General features: G+C 46.0%; 1 protein-coding gene across 2 annotated transcripts in view; it reads right to left on the bottom strand.

Moving 5' to 3' along the window:
- Nucleotides 1-22,232, bottom strand: part of LOC144507678 (adhesion G protein-coupled receptor E3-like) — a 76,102-nt gene that overhangs the window by 43,953 nt on the left and 9,917 nt on the right. For both annotated transcript variants that reach the window (XM_078234858.1, XM_078234857.1), the window contains exons 3-9: nucleotides 19,944-20,108; nucleotides 16,413-16,562; nucleotides 13,999-14,598; nucleotides 7,173-7,273; nucleotides 4,459-4,557; nucleotides 2,366-2,543; nucleotides 1,308-1,427 (exon numbers count right to left, since the gene is read on the bottom strand). In XM_078234858.1, the coding sequence (XP_078090984.1) occupies nucleotides 1,308-1,427; nucleotides 2,366-2,543; nucleotides 4,459-4,557; nucleotides 7,173-7,273; nucleotides 13,999-14,598; nucleotides 16,413-16,562; nucleotides 19,944-20,108 (1,413 nt within the window). The remainder of the gene's footprint in view (nucleotides 1-1,307; nucleotides 1,428-2,365; nucleotides 2,544-4,458; nucleotides 4,558-7,172; nucleotides 7,274-13,998; nucleotides 14,599-16,412; nucleotides 16,563-19,943; nucleotides 20,109-22,232) is intronic.

Genomic DNA, 22,232 nt, shown 5'->3' with positions numbered 1-22,232 from the left:
CACATAGTCCACACATTTTTTTTTGATTAATTGAATTTACATTCTGTTAGGTGTTTGATGCCTGGCTAATGTATCCTCAGAGCATTAGCCTGGATCTGAGGATGACTAGGCTAGTGACAGTATCACAACACCACCATTTGCTCTATGTCTGGGTTATGGGGAAAGAGACGTAGGGCGGAACTCTACCACCTCTACCACCGCCACAGAATTGGTATGGACAAGGGTCCGACAACGGAAATCTCCGTTGACCTCAGGGCGGGAATTTCCGGTCTCGCCCGATCGAGGCTGTAAAATCCCGCTCGTGGAGTGGGATTAGTTTCGTATTGCTCTTGTTAAATCATCATATTCACACTGAGGCAAATGGCATCTAACTCTGCTGCAAATCACTATGATTCTCATTTGAGGAGGTTAAGAAGTTGGTATGTATCAATTGACCCTGTCCATCAAAGGAATGAAAAAATGTCCTTGTGGATTCCAGCACTGATGTCCTTGGGATAAAGAGGGAAAGAAATGAGCTACATTCATAAAAGCAAAATACTGCGGATGCTGGAATCTGAAACAAAAGCTGAAAATGCTGGAAAAATCTCAGCAGGTCTGACATCATTTGTGGAGAGAAAATAGAGTAAGAAGTCTCACAACACCAGGTTAAAGTCCAACGGGTTTATTTGGTAGCAAACGCCACTAGCTTTCGGAGCGTGCTGCTCCTTCGTCAGGTGAGTGCTCTCACCTGACAAAGGGGCAGTGCTCCGAAGGCTAGTGGCGTTTGCTACCAAATAAACCCGTTGGACTTTAACCTGGGGTTGTGAGACTTCTTACAGAGACAATAGAGCCAGTGTTTCAAGTCTGGATGACCCTTTAAGAAGTCTCACAACGCCAGGTTAAAGTCCAACAGGCTTATTTGGTAGCACGAGCTTTTGGAGCTCTGCTCCTTCATCAGGTGAGCCATCAGGTCTTCACCTACCTGATGAAGGAGTCGCCCTCCGAAAGTTCGTGTTCCCAAATAAATCTGTTGGTTTTTAACCTGGTGTTGTGAGATTTCTTACTGTGCCTACCCCAGTCCAATGCTGGCATCTCCACATCATGGATGACCCTTTGTCAGAGCTGAAGCTGTTCCTGTCTCATCCAGTGTGTGCATTGGTGAAAATGTGGCACTAGCAAGTGAGGCCACTACCAGTTGAATTGCCCATCATCCGGCCTCACAATTGGAAAGTGGTTACATGGACAGAGTTCCCGCAGTGGCTGCTGGCGCCCATGAAACCCAACCCCATGTTGGAGACAGGCGATACAGAACAGTGCAACTAATTTACCAGTCATTTTGGAGCCTGTAGCTGGTCTCCAGGAAATGTCCACTGCATTGTCCTTGACTTCCAGTCTCACTTTTTCATGGGTGCGGGTGCTGGCCACATCAATAACTCGCAACTGGAGATCTAAACATGAAAACAAAAGAGCAGAAGATGGATTTGGAGGAAATGAAAGTCCTTTGGCCCAGATTCTCTCATCTCCTGAATATCAGCCTTTTCTAATCCCCCATTAGAGTTTTAACTTTGATCCTAGTTCACATGTCTCCTATAATTTGTCGATTGGTGTTTGATGCCTGGTGCAGGACTGAATAGAAAAATGATTCCTGAAAGAGTGAGGAAGGACACTTTCTCACCCTGTGTGCTGTTGGAGCTGTCGTTCCAGAGCTGATTTGTCCCACCGAGTCCCTATCTGCCAGTCTCCTTGCTCCTTTTCCCTTGCCTCTTGTTGGAACTTATGTATCATTGCACAACTCCTATCCCATCCAATGTGCAGACAGATTCACCAACATGCACCTAACCATGAGCCCACTAGCATGTCAAGGACAATAACTATCGAACACAGGGGCTAACGGGTTCCAAGTGACTGACATTTACCACTATTTACTATTCAGAGAAACACAAAGCTCTGAAGGAGACCATTCAGCCCCTCGTGCCTCTACTGGCTCTCTGTAAGAGCCAACTCATAGAATCATAGAATTCCTACAGTGCAGAAGGAGGCTATTTGGCCCATCAAGTCTGCACCGATCACGATCCCATCCAGGCCCAATCCACGTAACCCCACATATTTACCCTGCTAATCCCCCTGATACTAAGTGGCAATTTAACATGGCTAATCAACCTAACCTGCACATCTTTGTGGTCTAATTAGTCCCAATCTCTTTCCCCATAGTTTTGCACGTTTTCTTTCCGAGTACATATCCAATTTACTAATAAAATATTCCAGCTGAGTCTGCTTCTGCCACTCTTTCAGGCAGCCTATATAATGTTAACTTGGGCTTGTGTGAGGGCCAATTGGTCTGTCCTTTCTCTTGCACACCATGAGTTGCATGCTGCCGCATATTTACCCATTGCCTCCCTGGAGACGCTTTTCAGTTCTTGACCCGCTGAGTTCAGGGCGGCCATGATGGCAGCCCTCTCCACACCCTGCAGGATCTGAGAGGCTGAGTCTAGCCGCTCCTCCTGTCCCATTTCCTTCAGCGGTGATCCATCCATGAACAGCTTTGCCGTCAGTGAAATGACATTCTGCGGGAAAAAGATCACTTTCAGAAGCGGCGTCAGATGATACCCTCTCAGGCGGACTTTCAAGATCCCGTAACTTTAGTTCAAAGAAGAGCAGGGGATTTTTCCCCAATCACCTGGTCAATATTTAACCTTCAAGCAACACTACTAAAGCCGGATTGGTGGCACACTTCTGCCTCACAGGGACCTGGGTTCAATTCTGGCTTTGTGTGGAATTTGCACGTTCTCCCCATGTCTTTGTGGGTTTTCTCCAGGTGCTCTGGTTTGTTCCCACAGTCCAAAGATGTATAGGTTAGGTGGATTGGCCATGCTAAATTGCCCCTTAGTGTCCAAAGATGTGTAGCTTAGATGGATTGACCGTGGTAAATGTGTGGGCTTACGGCGATAGGGTAGGAGAGAGGGTCGGGGTAAGATATTCTGTTAGAGAGTTGGTGCAGACTTGATGGGCTAGATGGCCTCTTCTGCACTGTAAGGACTTTATGATTATCACATTGCTGTTTGTGGGATACTACCATGTGCAAATTGGCTGTTGCATTTCCCAAATTACAACAGTACGCCATTGGCCATGAATTTCTTTGGGATGTCCTGAGGTCAGGAAAGGTGCTACAAAAATGCAAGTTTCAACAGGTTGGCTCGCCAATGTATAGCTGTGTTGTGTGTGGTGCAATGCTGTTTGGACTGAGAGCCTCCTGTGTTGAACTCTTGGTTTGCTGATTTCAGTCAGGGATAAGGGTGAAGGTGCTACAATTATCTCCTTGGCATCCCGAGATAAGGGATGGTGGACATTCAGCCTGGGTTCCTGCTCCTGATAACTCTCATCACTGGAAGAATATCCTTTTGATGATTGTCACAGCACAGAAATCGGCCCATCAAATGAGCGAGATAGTCCAACCCCACACTTTGGTCAGGGCTTTGTGTTTTGGATCTGTCCCATCGTGGTCGGGGGTGGGGGGAGGTGCGGAAAATGTTGCGAGCCATTGAAAACCCCATTGACTTTAGCAGGACCGGAAAGTCTCGCTGGCGCGAGGAGCAGTACAATTCAGCTCATTGTAACACATGCCTGTCGTGGATTTTGGGTTTACTTGTTCAATTGGTGGCGTCCAATTGACCATGGCGGGGGGCAGGGGGGGGAAGAGGGGGTGGGTGCTCTCAAAGCTGGGGCAGGGAGAGGGTTGCAGACTGCCATTGCGGTAAGGGAGAGAGAGGTAAGGGAGGGGGAGGGAGCCGCCAACTTGAGGCAGCTGCCGCCATCTTAGGGCAGCTGCCTCAAGTTGGCGGCCACCATCTTGAGGCAACTACCACCATCTTGGGGCAGCCACCATCTTGGGGCAGCCACCATCTTGGGGCAACTGCCATCTTGGGGCAGCCACCATCTTGGGGCAGCTGCCATCTTGGGGCAGCCCCCATCTTGAGGCAGCTACCACCATCTTGGGGCAGCCGCCATCTTGGGGCAGCCATCATCTTGGGGCAGGCAACATCTTGAGGCAACTACCACCATCTTGGGGCAGCCGCCAACTTGAGGCAGCACTCCCAGCAGCTTCCAAAAAGCTGAAGCAAAAAATGGCTACAGCTACAGGGCGCCAATTGTGAAGGGGGCAAACCCTTCACCATCAGGCTGTGGCTGTGGCCAGGTAGACCTGGGGTTGAGCAAGGGGTGTGGGAGGAGGTGGAGCAGAGGTGGTGGTGGAGGGAGGCACACGGGATGGAGTACGAGTGGGGGGGCGGGGGGTGGTGGGCCTCAAAGGCATCCTTGAGTCTTGAACCACCCCCCCTCCCCCCCCCCCCTCCCCCCCCCCCCCCCCCCCCTACGCACCAAGCTTCCCAAACCAAGCCTACTCAAATCACATGGATACAAACATGTTGAACTCTAAATCCTAAATTTGAGGAACAGGTCAAAGGGCGATGGGTCCTTCCTCACCTCAATTCTTAATCCTTCGGTAGGATTTTGGCATAGTTCCCCTGGCAGCCAATTGGCATTAGCCATCATCGAACAAAATAATTCCACAGGTGAGGCTGGCTATGACGAGAGGAGAGAAAAGTGTTAGTTTAACCATGCTAAGTTTTGAGTTATTACTCAGTACAAGACGTGCTGCTTGCTAGTGCCCTCTGTGGTTAGTTACTGGCAGTACATTGAAAAAAACATTTGATTAGCCTGGTGGCATTTCTCTGTTCAGTTTGCATCTATCATCATTGTATGGGTGTTCCCTGCTCACATTAGCCAAGGACACAACCACTGCTATGACTTGAAGTATTTGTGTGAAAGTGCCAGTGTTTTAACAAGGACATATTAATAGCAGTCTGACTGACAATTCAGTAAATTGAGCTAGGATAACGGAACCATTAACAACTCCCCCCCCCTCCCTCCCTCACTTTGCTTTATAGAATCCAAAGATGTGGGGGGTTAGATGGATTGGCCATGCTAAATTGACCCTAGTGTCAGGGGGATTAGCAGGGTAAATGCATGGAGTTATGGGGATAGACCTGGTGGTTGGTGCAGACCCGATGGGCCAAATGGCCTCCTTCTGCACTCAGGGAGGTTCAATCATAGAATCATCGAATCCCTACAGTGCAGAAGGAGGCCATTCGGCCCATCGAGTCTGCACCGACCACAATCCCACCCAGGTCCTATTCCCGTGACCCCACATATTTACCCTACTAATCCCCCTGACACTAGGGTCAATTTGGCATGGCCAATCCACCTAACCCACACATCTTTGGAGTTTAAATCTTTTATGTTTAAAGTTTATTTATTAGTATCACAAGTAGGCTTACATTAACACTGCAATGACGTTACTGTGACAATCCCCTAATCGCCACACTCCAGCGCCTGTTCTGGTACACTGAGGGAGAATTTAGCATGGCCAATGCACCTAACCAGCACATCTTTTGGACTGTGGGAGGAAACCGGAGCACCTGGAGGAAGCCCATGCAGACATGGGGAGAACGTGCAAACTCCGCACGGACAGTGACCCAAGCTGGGAATCGAACCCGGGTCCCTGGCGCTGTGAGGCAGCAGTGCTAACCACTGTGCCACTGTCCATGACAACTTTGTCAAGCTTTCCTTTACTCTGACCTTTCGCTGACCTTCTATTCTGTCCCACCTCCTTCTCCCGCCTCTCCAGCTATATCATTCATCACATTTCTGTCCCTCTTAGTTCTGTAGAAGAGCCGTACACACTCAAAACGTTAGCCGGGATTTTCTGGCCGTTCGTGCCAGTGGGGGGATTCTCCCGTCCCGTTACAGTGAACAAAGAACAAAGAAAATTACAGCACAGGAACAGGCCTTTCAGCCCTCACCGACCAAGCTGCCCGACTGAACTAAAATCCCCTACCCTTCCCGGGACCATATCCCTCTATTCCCATCCTATTAATGTATTTATCCAGATGCCCAGTGAATGGAGATTTGGCTGTGTCTCTCTCTCTCTCTGTCTGCACAGACGCTGCCAGACCTGCTGAGGTTTTCCAGCATTTTCTCTTTTTATTTTCAGATTTCCAGTATAGATTGGTTTTATTTGAGTAGAGTTAGGAAAAAAAATCATCTTGGACGGAGTATTCTTATTTCCATATTGTTACTATTTCTTCCAGTTGGCCAATGAGAGGATCTCTGATCTTTGATCATAAAAAGGATAAAAGGGCCAGGTGAGTTGTCCCAACAATTGATCAAAAAGCTTATTCTATATATTTTATTTACCTGTTTTTATTTCACTATGCCTGTTTGCTCTTATTATTGGTATCTCTCATTTGTATTTATTTATTTAATATCAATTTTTTTTAACCGCGCTTTCCCATATATTTTCTGTAGTCATTTTTCACTGCTAGTCTCTGTAAGGGATTAAATGTAATACAGACTAGTTTTCATCAAATTCTTATTTACCTACTATATTAACACTTGTTTCTATGTGTAACTCGATTCTCTGAACTAAAAGTGTCTATGTAATATTGTTTTTTGTATGTTTCTGCCAAAAGCACTGATCATAGATTCCCTAAAATGCAGAAGAGGCCATTCGGCCCATCGGTCTGCACTGACTCTCCGACAGAGTATCTTATTCAGGTCCTCTTCCCCACCCTATCCCCGTAACCCCACACATTTACCATGGATAATCCATCTAACTTGCACATCTTTGTGGAGTGTGGGAGGAAACTGGAGCACCCGGAGGAAACCCAAGCAGACACGGGGGGACCATGCAGACTCCACACAGACAGTCACCCGAGGCTAGATTTGAACCTGGGTCCCTGGCACTGTGAGGCAGCAGTGCTAACCACTGTGCCACCGTGCCACCGTGCCGCCCTGATGATCAGTGAGATGTAGAATTCTAACTCTTTTATCCTTTTAATCTGTGAGAAAAGGAAAACTAAAAATAATGTCAAAAAAAGGTGAACCTGAGCTCGACCTCCCCACCACCATCCTCTGGCCCTGCGATAAATGTGAAGACAGGATGGTGCTCAGATACAGTGAGCCTTTTAACTGACCAGCCAGCTGTGTCAGTCACTGGCCAAACTCATGGTTGGACAATGGTCATTTGGATGACCAGTGACTTCACCTGAGCAAGGGTGGGGGCACATGCTTCCCAGAGTTTGGAAAGGGAATGCAGTTTCTAAAATGCCCTGAGGTAAATAATGTTGATGACTCACCGGCCCTGTTGCTGCTGACAGTCTGACAATTCCAGTGGTTCCAACGGCAGAAAGGTTGTAGTTTCTGGCTTCAGCAGGAGCAGTAGGAGATGGCCTATGGACTGAAACAACAGCACATTTGGAATATAGTTTAGTTCCTTTACTTTAAGCTTGTGGTGCTGTCCCTCCCTGCCAATTTTTACAGATGTACCATAGAAAGCATCCTTTCCGGATGTATTACAGCTTGGTATGGCTCCTGCTCTGCCCAAAGACCGCAAAAAACTACAAAGGGTTGTGGACGTAGCCCAGTCCATAACGCAAACCAGCCTCCCATCCATTGACTCCATCTACAACTCCCACTGCCTCGGGAAAGCAGCCAGCATAATCAAGGACTCCACATACCCAAGACATATTCTCTTCCACCTCCGTCGGGAAAAAGATACAAAAGTCTGAGATCACGTACCAACCAACTCAAGAACAGCTTCTTCCCTGCTGACCTTTGAATGGACCTACCTTATATTAAGTTGATTTTTCTCTACACCCTAGCTATGACTGTAACACTACATTCTGCATCCACTCCTTTCCTTCTCCCCTATGTACTCTATGAACAGTATGCTTTGTCCGTATAGTGCACAAGAAACAATACTTTTCACTGTATCCCAATACATGTGACAAAAATAAATCAAATCAAATCAAATCAAATCCCTCCCTACCAAGTACCAAGATGTGGCTGTTAAAATGAGGGATGTTATTGCAGGAGGTAAACAGCCTCCACTTTGCTAGCAATGTGCCTCAGTCCCGCCTGTGTCAAACCCTTCGAGCTCTTGCTCAAGATCTCCTTGAATAAACATCATTTTCTCAGGATGGGGCATCGCTGCAAGACCGGCATTCATTGCCCGCTACGAGTGAGAAAGTATTGGTGAGCTGGCTTCTTGAATTGCTGCAGTCTGCACGGTGGATGGAGCCCTCACTGTGCTGTTAGGAACAGGCACTGGGATCTTCCAGTCCTGCTGTGCTGCGTTAGCTGGAAGTCCATTGACTTTCAGCAGGACCGGATAATCCTGGCGGCGGGCGGGCCTGGAAAATCCAGCCCAGAGTTCTAGGAATTTCAATGGTGGTGAAGGAGCGAACCCTACATTTTCAAGTCAGGGTGATGTGTAGCTTGGAGGAGGACTTGGAAATGGCGATGTTCCCATATACCTGCTGCCTCTGCCCTTCAAGTGGTGGAGGCCCTGGGCTTGGGAGGTGCTATTGAAGAATCTTTGGCTTTCTGGTTGGACAATTTAGAGCCTATTAGTGGATGCTTCATGCTGAAGACCCACACTCATAGAAGTTGGGTTCACATTGGCCATTGGCCACACTTCGTTCCACTTTGACTGTTAAATACAACAGCAGAGACTTTCAGTGCCATCTGTAGGGTTTGGTGTTAAATTAAGGCCCTAAAACGTTAAAAACCATAATCAAAGCAACTGCAGCACACCATTCCCCCATGTTAAGATGATCAGCGAGGATTATAAGCCATAGATCACAATATGCCGGCCTTGACCTTAAATTCAAAACAATCATTTTACCAGCTGGACTTTAACTCAATGGTTAAGCAACTCCTCACATCAGTTTCTAAATTAGGCTAACTTGGAAAATACTCTAAAGTGGCTGCAAGAAAATATGGAAACATCCAGAACGCTGTCTTGCAAAGTTCGAACTCAACAAATGACACAGTGGCAGAGTGTCTTTCACTGGGCGATAAAGATGGGGGAGGGATGCGAATTGTGCTCGGGGGTGGGGTAGGGGTGGGTGGTGGCAAGGTGTGCTCGGGGGTGACACAGGTGGGGGAAGTTGAACCGAGTATGCTGTAAATCTGAAATAGAGAACTGATTAGCTAGAATGTTGGAATTACTCGGAAGATACGGCAGTAACTGAACAACCTTGAAATTCTGGCAGCGGTGGAATAGTGGTATTGTCACTGGACTAGTAATCCAGATGTAGCGTAAAGGGACCCTGGGTTCGAATTCCACCACGGCAGCTGGTGAAATCTGAATTCAATCAAAATCTGGAATTAAAAGTCTCAATGAAACCATTGTCGATTGTCGGAAAAACCCATCTGGTTCACTAATGTCCCTTTAGGGAAGGAAATCTGCAGTCCTTACCTGGTCTGGCCTACATGTGACTCCAGAGCCACAGCAATGTGGTTGACTCTTAAAATGCCCTCTGAAATGGCCTAGTGAGCCACTCAGTTCAAGGTAATAAATGCTGGCCCAGCCAGTCTGCCCCCAATGAATTTATTAATTTATTATATTTATTAAAAATCCTTGGCAGTACCTCATTCCCCACTCTTCTACATTTCCAACTGATGACCAGCTAATGGTCTTGTCTGAAGCTTGGCTTTTCATACGTAACATTTACAGAATAAACGTAAGTCATTCTGACCAGCAGATCTTTGCTGATATTCAAGGTCCCCAAGAGCCACCTCCCATCATCATTAGGCGTGATAGTAGCAGAATGGTAAAGTCTACTGGTCCAATAACCTCCACACCCAGGCTAATGCTCTCTTGAGGACATGGGTTCAAATCCCACCACAGGAGCTGGTGGGATTTAAATTCAATGAATAAAAAGGAATCTGGAATTGGAACTTTGTCTCAGTAATTGTGACCATAAAGTTATCACCAATTGTTGCAAAAGCCCATCTGGTTCACTTGTGTCCTTTGGGGAAGAAAATCTGCTGTCCTTACCCGGTCTGGCCCACAGCAATGTGATTGACTATTAATTGCCCTCTAAAAATGGCCTAGCAAGCCACTCAGTTCAAGGGATGGGAAACAAATGATGCCAGTGACATGTACCTCCCCTTAAAAGAATAATAGAAAAATCTCACCCTAACAGCACATCATATTCCTTTCTTTGTCATGTACTTATCTCAGTTCACTTCATCACAGCGTAGTTTGGAGTCAATCACTTGGTTAGTGTGGGGATAGAGTCACATGTAGGCCTGACCAAGTAAGCGAGGCAGCTTTCATTCCCTCACGCTCATTAACGAACCAGTTGTATTTTAGGACAATTGGAGAATTTCATGGTTGTAATTACTGGTACCAGATTTTATTTTAAAACAGTTTGTGCAAGGATGGGATTAGAACTCGCATCCTCTGGATTATTAGGAGGGGAGACGATGGCCTACTGGTTTTATCACCAGATGATTAATCCAGAAACTCAGCTAATGTTCTGGGGGACCGGGGTTCGAATCTCGCCATGGCAGATGGTGGAATTTGAATTCAATAAAAAAAATCTGGAATTAAGAATCTACTGATGACCATGAAGCCATTGTCGGAAAAATCCATCTGGTTCACTAATGTCCCTTCAGGGAAGGAAATCTGCTGTCCTTATCTGGTCTGGCCGACATGTAACTCCAGGCCCACAGCAATGTTGTTGACTCTGAACTGGCCTCCAAGGGCAACTAGGGATGGGCAACAAATGCTGGCCAGCCAGTGACAGCCAAAATTAACATGTTGCATTACTTTACCCAAATCCAACTGTGTGAAGCTGATACCACTGAGATTCTAGAGGCTACTAGATGGTTTCACTCATCCCAATGAAACACAGCCCCACTGCTGACTATACTCACTGGCTTATGGATGTCTAGTAACATTTTGATTTTTAACAGCTCAATGGCAGCCTTCACCTTCTCCTGTCAGGTGAGAAATATTAGTTGCTTTTGCTTTATAGGATTAGGGGAAGTTTGTGCTCATCTAGTTCAATACTGACTCAGAAATATTATGCAAAAAAAGCCTTCAGATCAGAGATGGGAATCTTCAGACTCGCTAAGCTGTTACATAAATAAAGGCTTTCCATCTTTTCCTACTGCACAATATAACTAAACCCTCGTTACACTGAACTGATTGATTGCAGCGATTGATGTACAGAGAGGGGAAATGTGTGATTTGCTCAGGTATGTTCCTATTACCCGAATTAGGTGTGTTTCCATTAACAGGCTCGGGTGTGTTCTCATTATCATGGTCAGGTGTCAATCCAGAACCGGGTGTCTTCCCAATAACAGACTCGGATGTGTTTCCATTAACAGGTGCAGGTGTGTCCCCAATCAAAGGTACAGGTATGTTATCATTAACAGGCGCAGGTGTGTTATCAATAACAGATGCAGGTGTGTTATTAACAGGTGCAGGTGTGTTATCAATAACAGGTGCAGGTGTGTTATTAACAGGTGCAGGTGTGTTATTAACAGGTGCAGGTGTGTTATTAACAGGCGCAGGTGTGTTATCAATAACAGGTGCAGGTATTTTATCATTAACAGGCACAGATGTGTTATCATTAACAGGTGCAGGTGTTTTATCAATAACAGGTGCAGGTGTTTTATCAATAACAGGTGCAGGTGTGTTATCAATAACAGGTGCAGGTGTGTTATCAATAACAGGTGCAGGTGTTTTATCAATAACAGGTGCAGGTGTGTTATCAATAACAGGTGCAGGTGTGTTATCAATAACAGGCACAGGTGTGTTATCATTAACAGGTGCAGGTGTGTTATCAATAACAGGTGCAGGTGTGTTATCATTAACAGGTGCAGGTGTGTTATCATTAACAGGTGCAGGTGTTTTATCAATAACAGGTGCAGGTGTGTTATCATTAACAGGTGCAGGTGTGTTATCAATAACAGGTGCAGGTGTGTAATCAATAACAGGCACAGGTGTGTTATCAATAACAGGCACAGGTGTGTTATCAATAACAGGTGCAGGTGTGTTATTAACAGGCACAGGTGTGTTATCATTAACAGGTGCAGGTATTTTATCATTAACAGGTGCAGGTGTGTTATCATTAACAGGTGCAGGTGTGTTATCAATAACAGGTGCAGGTGTGTTATCAATAACAGGTGCAGGTGTGTTATTAACAGGCACAGATGTGTTATCATTAACAGGTGCAGGTGTTTTATCAATAACAGGTGCAGGTGTGTTATCAATAACAGGTGCAGGTGTGTTATCAATAACAGGCACAGGTGTGTTATCATTAACAGGTGCAGGTGTTTTATCAATAACAGGTGCAGGTGTGTTATCAATAACAGGTGCAGGTGTGTTATCAACAACAGGTGCAGGTGTGTTATCAACAACAGGTGCAGGTGTGTTATCAATAACAGGTGCAGGTGTGTTATCAACAACAGGTGCAGGTGTGTTATCAACAACAGGTGCAGGTGTGTTATCAATAACAGGTGCAGGTGTGTTATCAACAACAGGTGCAGGTGTGTTATCAACAACAGGTGCAGGTGTGTTATCATTAACAGGTGCAGGTGTGTTATCAATAACAGGTGCAGGTGTGTTATCAACAACAGGTGCAGGTGTGTTATCAATAACAGGTGCAGGTGTGTTATCATTAACAGGTGCAGGTGTTTTATCAATAACAGGTGCAGGTATTTTATCATTAACAGGTGCAGATCTTTTATCAATAACAGGTGCAGGTGTTTTATCAATAACAGGTGCAGGTGTTTTATCAATAACAGGTGCAGGTGTGTTATCAATAACAGGTGCAGGTGTTTTATCATTAACAGGTGCAGGTGTGTTATCAATAACAGGTGCAGGTGTGTTATCAATAACAGGTGCAGGTGTGTTATCATTAACAGGTGCAGGTGTGTTATCAATAACAGGTGCAGGTGTGTTATCAATAACAGGTGCAGGTGTTTTATCAATAACAGGTGCAGGTGTTTTATCAACAACAGGTGCAGGTGTGTTATCAATAACAGGTGCAGGTGTTTTATCAATAACAGGTGCAGGTGTTTTATCAACAACAGGTGCAGGTGTGTTATCAATAACAGGTGCAGGTGTGTTATCAATAACAGGTGCAGGTATTTTATCATTAACAGGTGCAGATGTGTTATCATTAACAGGTGCAGATCTTTTATCAATAAGAGGCGCAGGTGTGTTATCAATAACAGGTGCAGGTGTGTTATCAATAACAGGTGCAGGTATTTTATCATTAACAGGTGCAGATGTGTTATCATTAACAGGTGCAGATCTTTTATCAATAAGAGGCGCAGGTGTGTTATCAATAACAGGTGCAGGTGTGTTATTAACAGGTGCAGGTGTTTTATCAATAACAGGCACAGGTGTGTTATCAATAACAGGTGCAGGTGTTTTATCAATAACAGGCACAGGTGTGTTATCAATAACAGGTGCAGGTGTTTTATCAATAACAGGCACAGCTGTGTTATCAATAACAGGCACAGGTGTTTTATCAATAACAGGCGCAGGCGTGTAGTCATTAACAGGCGCAGGTGTTTTATCAATAACAGGCGCAGGTGTTTTATCATTAACAGGTGCAGGTGTGTTATCAATAACAGGTGCAGGTGTGTTATAATTAACAGGTGCAGGTGTGTTATCAATAACAGGTGCAGGTATGTTATTAACAGGCGCAGGTGTGTAATCAATAACAGGTGCAGGTGTGTTATCATTAACAGGTGCAGGTGTGTTATCAATAACAGGTGCAGGTGTGTTATCAATAACAGGTGCAGGTGTGTTATCAATAACAGGTGCAGGTGTGTTATTAACAGGCGCAGGTGTGTAATCAATAACAGGTGCAGGTGTGTTATCATTAACAGGTGCAGGTGTGTTATTAATAATAGGTGTAGATGTTTTATCAATAACAGGTGCAGGTGTGTTATCATTAGCAGGTGCAGGTGTGTTATCATTAACAGGTGCAGATGTGTTCCTATTAAAAGGTGCAGGTGTGATTACATTAACAGGTGCAGGTGTGTTTCCATTAACATGTCCTGGTGTGTTATCATTAACAGGTGCAGCTATGTTATCAATAATAGATGCAGGTGTGTTTGCATGATGACGTGCAGGTGTGTTTGCATTACCAGGTGCAGGTGTGTTTCCAGTAAGAGGCGCAGGTATGTTCCCATTAACAGGTAGAATTGTGTTTCTATTAACAGGGGCAGGTGTCTTTCCATTAACAGGTGCAGGTGTAATTCCATTAATAGGTGCAGTTGTGTTTCCGTTATCAGGTACAGGTGTGTTTCCATTATCAGGCGCAGGTGTCTTTCCGTTAACAGGTACAGGTGTGTTTCTGTTATCAGGTACAGGTGTCTTTCCGTTAACAGGTACAGATGTGTTTCCGTTATCCGATACAGGTGTGTTTCCGTTATCAGATGCAGGTGTCTTTCCGTTAACAGGTACAGGTGTGTTTCCGCTATCAGGTACAGGTGTCTTTCCATTATCAGGTACAGGTGTGTTTCCGTTATCAGGTACAGGTATCTTTCCGTTATCAGGTACAGGTGTCTTTCCATTATCAGGTACAGGTGTGTTTCCGTTAACAGGTACAGGTGTGTTTCCATTATCAGGTGCAGGTGTCTTTCCGTTAACAGGTAGAGGTGTGTTTCCATTATCAGGTGCAGGTGTGTTTCCGTTATCAGGTGCGTCCCGCTCCTTGATTCTTGTGTGCACACCGGATAAGATTGCTGTGAAGTTTGAAAAATTAAAAAGCTATAGACTAGTTGAGGATTCATACGGCACGTTTCATCACCATGGCTAGCTGAGTCTTACAGGGAAGTATCAAGATCTAAATAACATTGCCTTCGCGAGACAGATTGGAAAATTACAGCAACACCAAACAGAAACAAAAGAAAGATCCGATTGATATTTACACAAAGAAGAAGGAAAATCTGATCCTATCTCTGAACATACATGCACACCGAATATACATGCAACACCCTAGGTTTTATTAATAGACCTACAGAGTACAAAATCAAGGAGGTTATGTTAACCCTATATTGAACACTGGATGGGACCAGCATAGGACACAATCTCTGAATATATAAACAAACAATCCTCCTAGCCATTATACGTAGAATTATCTGGAGTATTGAGAGATTCAGCTACTGATCTAAAGCTACAAAGGGTAGGGGAAATTAGGAAAAATAAGGAATTGTTAATTAGCTGAATGTTTAGTTTTTAATTACAGGTGTGAAGCTGAGAATCATAGCACCATGCAGCATAGAAGGAACAATTTTGTCCATTGTGATTTTCTCAGTGCTTTGAAAGGGGTATCCAATTAGTCTTACTCCTCCCCTCTTTCTACAGAGCCCTGCAATTACTTTTCTTTCCAAGTTTCAAGCTTATTTATTCGTGTCACAAGTAGGCTTACCTTAACACTGCAATGAAGTTACTGTGAAAATCCCCTAGTTGCCACACTCCGGCGCCTGTTCGGGTACACTGAGGGAGAATTTGGCGCAACCAATGCAGCTAACCAGCACGTCTTTCGGACTCTGGGAGGAAACATCAGCACCCAGAGGAAACTCATGCAGACACGGGGAGAACGTGCAGACTCCGCACAGACAGTGACCCAAGCCAGGAATTGAACCCTGATCCCCGGTGCTGTGAGACAGCAGTGCTAACCATTGTGCCACCTTTTTAAAGTTACGATTGAACCTGCTTCCGCCACCCTTTGAGGCAACATATTTAGAGGGCAGGCAGTGGCGTAGTGGTATTGTCACTGGACTAGTAATCCAGATACCCAGGGTAATGCTCTGGGGACCTGATTTTGAATCCCACCATGGCAAATGGTGAAATTTGAATTTAATAACAATCTGGAATTAAGAATCTACTGATGACCACGAAACCATTGTTGATTGCCGTAAAAACCCATCTGGTTCACTAATGTTCTTTAGGGAAGGAAATATGCTGTCCTTAGCAGGTCTAGCTGACATGTGACTCCAGAGGCACAGCAATGAGGCTGACTCTTAAATGCCCTCAGCTGGAGGGCAATTAGGGATGGGCAATAAATGCAGCCAAGCCAGCGACGCCCAGATCCCATGATCGAATATATTTTAAAAATTCCCGTTCATGCAGCACAAGTGAGTAGAAATATCTCTCCCTTTCTCGTAGAATTCCTTCAGTGCAGAAGGAGGCCATTCAGCCCATCGAGTCTGAGCCGACCCAGTTTGCTCCGGTTTGCTCGTTATGTTAAACCTACGGCCTCCTGCTTCTTGAATCAGTTTCCCTCTAACCCAGTCTACCCTTCGTTATTTTGAACATCTCTTCACCCCTTAACCCTTTCTGCCTAAAGGAGAGTAATCCCAGCTGAACAATTCCAGCTTTTCTCGTCTCTCCCCTGAAGAATGAGGTGGTCGAGGGGTGGGGGGGGTGGGGGGGAGGGGTGGGGTGGGGTGTGGGGGGGTTCCACGATTTGAAGACCCCAAGGCAAAGAAACAGTTTGGTGAGGGCTATAAGCAGTGTGGTGAGGGGGAGGAACACATTGAACTGCCAGCCTCACCTTGATACCGTGGTTTAGTTAAATCAACGGAATCCTTCTCTCCTGAAGCCTCAAATCCTGGGTTGCAGGAACAGACATAACTTCCTTCTGTGTTGTAACAACTTGCGTTTGGTCCACATAATTCATCATTACCTTCACACTCATTAATATCTGAAATAAATAGAGTCATAGAGTCAAACAGCACAGAAACAGGCCGTTTGGCCCACCTTGTCTAAGCCGACCATCAAATATCCACCCATACTAACGCCCATTTAATAGCTAAATGTAAAATTAAAATGGAATTTTACTGTTGAATTTACAGCACAGAAAAAGGCCACTCGGCCCAACGTGCCCATCCCTCCTCACTTGGCACAAGTAAAATACCCTTCTTTTCATGTCTTCTTCTGCTTATCTGGCTTCCTCATAAGAATGTAGGAGCAGGAGCAGGCCATTCGGCCCATCTCCACCATTCAATCGGATTGTGGCTGATCATTTACTTCTTCTCCATTTCCCATCTCCCTTGATGTTGTGAGTACCCAGAAACCTATCGATCATAAACCTATCCACGCTATTTGTCTTCCTCTGGTGCGACGCAGGGGCAAAATCCCACGAGAATCAGGAAACGGGAATCTGGCTAGCGTGGCTTTGGGTGGGATTCTCCGGCCCTTTACACCACCAGGATTCTGCAGTCCCGCTGCAGTGAACGGAGATTTGACTGAGCGCCAAATTCTCCATCCTCTCTGGCAACGGCAGTGGGGTGTGAACGGCCGGAGAATTCCGGTCCTAGTTTTGTGATTTTCCATGCTGCTGTCATTTTAATAGTTTTACATACATTTTAATCCCACTATCAAGACTCCCCCCCACCCCACCCCCTCCTCCCATGCCACATGCCTGTTTACAACAGGTTTGAAAAAATGGGAGTCAGTCGAGGGGATTCCCCCCCGTCCCAAGTGTCAAGTATAACCCCCAAGGGGGACACCGACATCCCCGGGTAGCACCTTGGCAATGCCCCTGAGCACAGATTGGCACTGCCAGTTGGTCCTCACAGGATCTGAGTGCTCACCTGGGTACCCCATCTGAGGCCGTCCGCACACACGTGGACGGCCTCAACCGGGATATTGGGTTCATGTCACACTATTTGTAACGCCCACAGTTGCGTGGACCTGCAGAGTTTCACTGGCTGTCTTGTCTGGAGACAATACACATCTTTTTAGCCTGTCTTGATGCTCTCTCCACTCCCATTGTTTTGTTTCTTAAAGACTTGATTAGTTGTAAGTATTCGCATTCCAACCATTATTCATGTAAATTGAGTCTGTGTCTTTATAAACTCTGTTTGTGAACAGAATTCCCACTCACCTGAAGAAGGGGCTTAGAGCTTCGAAAGCTTGTGTGGCTTTTGCTACCAAATAAACCTGTTGGACTTTAACCTGGTGTTGTTAAACTTCTTACTGTGTTTACCCCATCTGAGCCAGTCGCTTTCCGTGGGTTGACTTTTGAGAATGCTGCTCTGATGTCTGCAATGGTGACCTCAGATACAGGTTCATCCAAGGCTTTCAGGATGGAGGACGTGCTCTCACTGACCTCTTGCTCAAAACGGGCATAGAATGCATTGAGCTCATCGGGGTGGGATGTTTGGTGCGGATCTCAGATTTTTGTACCTTTTTCCCGATGGAAGTAGGTGGAAGAGAGTATGTCCAGGTGCATGGGGTCCTTGATTATGCTGGCTGTTTTACTGAGGCAGCGGGAAGTGTAGACAGAGTCAATGGATGGAAGGCTGGTTTGCGTGATGAACTGGGTGGGCTACGTTCACTATTGCCCGACCCTTGAGAAGGTGTTGGTGAATCAACTTCCTAAATTGCTGCATCCACCTGTTGTGACATTCATGTGGCTAAAAACAAGTTAAGGACAGGCTTGGATTGTTTTCTTCTAGCAGAGAAGGCTGAGGGGGAACATGACTGAGATGTGTGAGATTATGAGAGGTATGGACCTGGTGAATAGGGAGCAGCTGTTCCCCTTGGTTGAGGGGTCAATCACGAGGACTCATAGTTTTAAGGTGAGGGGCAGGAGATTCAGAGGGGATTTGAGAGAAAAGCTTTTCACTCAGAGGGTTGTGGGAATCTGGAATGCACTTCCTGTGAGGCCAAAAACCTTAAAACCCTTAAAAAGCATTTTGATGAGCACTTAACATTCAAGGACATGGGACAAGTGCTGGAAAATGGGATTGGAGCACCTGTATGCACTGGACCAGGTTGTGAGCTCAAGTCTCCTGAAGTGGGGCTTGAACCCAAGGACTTTCTATAACAGAGTGGAGAACCACCAACCAGATGTCAGCTTTATCTATAATGGGATACCACTTGCTTTGCCTGGTAGCTTTAAAGATCTTCAATGGAATGCCCCAAAGCAAATCCTAGAGGTGAACTTAAAAGAACACCAACACGGGCTGCCTCACAGCAATAACACGGCCTTAATGGGACTTCCACCCCTCAGGAACAATCTGATTGGCCGGCAGCTGAGTGGTCCAAGGAGTGCCTGAATGGCCGCAAATGTAACTACAAGAAATCCCAAGGAGAAAATCCACTGATGCCAGACTGTAAGTCCGGGGATTTTGATCAGGGAATGATCAGGGTACCAATTTGGGGAGGAGAGGGGGTGCGACAGGCATTGGCAGGGGGCTGCAAAATTCACCACCTCGTGGACTTAAACTTTGGAGTCTAACTGAGACTACATGTCTCCATGGGCTGGGGGTTGCGGGGGGACTTTCTCTTAATTGGTACTCATCTGGTCATCTCACTCCCAAAGGCTTGTGGGATATTCCGGTGTATGAACACAGGAATTAGGAGCAGAAGTAGGCAATTCAGTCCTTCGAGCCTGCTCCGCCATTCAATCAGATCATGGCTGATCTCTCTCTGGTCTCAAATCCACCTCCCCACCTGCTCGCCATATCCCTTTAACCCGTTTTTAAAAATCAGAAATATATCTATCTCCTTCTTGAAACCATTCAATGATTCAGATTCCACCGCGCTATGGGGCAGCGAGTTCCACAAATTCACCATCCTCTGCGAGAAGTAGTTCCTCCTCATCTCAGTTTTAAATCTACCGCCTCTCTATACCTGTGACCTCTTGTTTGAGGTTGTCCCACAAGGGGAAACATTTGGTCCATGTTTACTCTATCAATCCCTTTTAGTATTTTATATACCTCGATCAGATCCCCTCTCATCCTTCTGAACTCCAGCGAGTACAAGCCCAAACTGTTTAATCTCTCCTCACATGCCAACTCCTTCATCCCCGGAATCAATCTGGTGAACCTCCTCTGACCTGCCTCCAATGCCGCAACATCCTTCCTCAAATAAGGAGTCTAAAACTGAAACGTGAACTGTAACTCTTGTGGATTTGAGGCAGATTGTTGCGGCTGTACTTAACTTGTGATGGTGCCACACCAGAATTATCTGGCACTGCATCTGGCTGCCAGTCCCAGATGTATAGACCACTGACCAAGTCGACTAGTTACTTGTGAAAGAAATTAAAACAACAAGGAATGGACATGATTCTTACCGACGCAGTCTGTCCTCGCATCAAAGATGATTTCACCAGTTGTGGATGTAAACCCCTCCTTACACCTGCAGTTAATTTGGGAATGAGCCCTGAACTGTGTCCTGTAACACTCTGTGTTATTACCGCACTCTCGGATAATGGGAGGTTTTTTACAACCATCATCGCCTGCAACGAAACACAAAGTAAAAAAAATGTTTCCCTTTTTCTCAAAGACATTCAGACAATGCCGTCTGCTGGCTCACAATGTGCTGCGGAATCAAAGCCTTCCAGGCCCACCCCCCCACCCCTCTCCATTCCCCCCCCGCCCCCCACCTCCCCGACTATGGAGTTCTTGATTCCCACCACCCTCTGGGTGAAAATGTTTTTCCTCAAAAGCCCTCTAAATCTCCTGCCCCTTACTTTAAATTGATGTCCCAAATGGCTGACCTGTATCTTGACTCCATCTATCTGCCTTGGTTCTGTAACTCTTGACGCCCTTGACGAACCGTGGGGCAGCATGGCGGAAAAGTGGTTAGCACGGCTGTCTCACAGCGCCAGGGACCTGGGTTCGATTCCCGGCTTGGGTCACTGTCTGTGTGGAGTCTGCACGTTCTCCCTGTGTCTGCGAGGGTTTCCTCCGGGTGCTCCAGTTTCCACCCACGGTCTGTATGACATGCAGGTTAGGTACATTGGCCATGCTAAATTTTCCCTCAGTGTGCTTGAACAGGTGCCGGAGTGCAGTGGCTAGGGAACTTTCACAGTAACTTCATTGTAGTGTTAATGTAAGCCTACATGTGACTGGTAAATAAACTCTAAACTTGAACTTAATGCAGCCACCACTGCCAACATTGAAATTTTCAACTGAGCCCCAACCTTGCCAGCTTTCAGAACTCCAGACCTACACCACCATTTGAGGAAAGAAATGCTTCCTAACTTCACCCCTGAATGGCCTGGCTATAATTTTAATTTATATTTTCTTGTTCTGGACTCTTCCACCAGAGGAAATCATTTCTTGTTATCGAACATAGAACAGTACAGCACAGGAACAGGCCCTTCAGCCCTCGATGTTGTGCCGAACATGACGCCAAATTAAATTAATCCCTTTTGCCTGCCCTTGGTCCATATCCATCTATTCCTTGCATATTCATGTGCTTATCTAAAAGCCCCTTCAACATCCCTATCGTGTCTGCCTCTACCACCACACCCGGCAGCGCGTTCCAGACACCTGCTCATTTTTGTGTAAAAACCTTGACCCTCGCATCTCCTTTGAACTTTCTCTCTTCTCACCTTAAGTGAATGTTCCCCTAGTCTTAGACATTTCAACTCTGGGAAAGAAGATTCTGACTGTCAACCCTATCTGTGCCTCTCATAATTTTATAGACTTCTATCAGGTCTCCCCTCAGCCTCCACCGCTCCAGAGAAAACAACCCGAGTTTGTCCAGCCTCTCCTTACAGCTCATACCCTCTCATCCAGGCAACTTCTTGGTCAACCTCTTCTGCAGCCTCTCCAAAGCCTCCACATCCTTCCTGCAATGTGGCGACCAGAATTGAAATCAGTACTCTAAGTGCGGCCTAACCAAAGTTTTATAAAGCTGCAACATGACATCCTGACTCTTGCACTTAATGCCCTAACCAATAAATGCAAGCATGTCATACACCTTCTTTACCAGCCACTTGTGCGGACACTTTCAGAGAGCTATGAACTTGAACCCCAAGATCCCTCTGTACATCATTACTGTTCAGGGTCCTGTCATTAACATCTGATCTCCCAAAGTGCAGCACCTTATCTACCTTATCAATATCTTTGCAGTAAAGTCCCGCCGTTCGCAGGGGTTACATTCCCGTGAAATTTCGTGAACAGCAAAATCACAAATGGGGAGCAAGCTTTTGAAAGGGACTCAGTTAGATAGGCTCCAGCCAGGCACAGGGCAGCTTTGGTTGAGACAGTTACTCTACAGCAAATTGTGGTACACTACCTATGTACAACTGATGGGGGAGCCTCTGAGCAATATAGAGATGAAGGTTTAACATTGAATAGAGCCATCATTGCAGCTCTGGAGCCAGTGATTCGGACATTACTGGGTTAACCCCTTCATGGGGGCTGCACTTCAGCCAAGACCATTCCAGCCTGTGCTCTGTCACAGCTGCCATCCCCCGGTGGAAAGAACAGAGAGGGTGAAGAAACCATTGTGGGCGGCACAGTGGTTAGCACTGCTGCCTCACAGTGCCAGGGACCCGGGTTCGATTCCCGGCTTCGGGTCACTGTCTGTGTGGAGTTTGCACATTCTCCCCATGTCTGCATGGTTTTCC

The sequence above is a fragment of the Mustelus asterias genome, chromosome 19 (assembly GCF_964213995.1).
Source record: "Mustelus asterias chromosome 19, sMusAst1.hap1.1, whole genome shotgun sequence".
Classification (NCBI taxonomy): Eukaryota; Metazoa; Chordata; class Chondrichthyes; order Carcharhiniformes; family Triakidae; genus Mustelus; species Mustelus asterias.
Note: the sequence above shows the minus strand (reverse complement) of the source record. Positions and strands in the feature narration are given on the sequence as shown.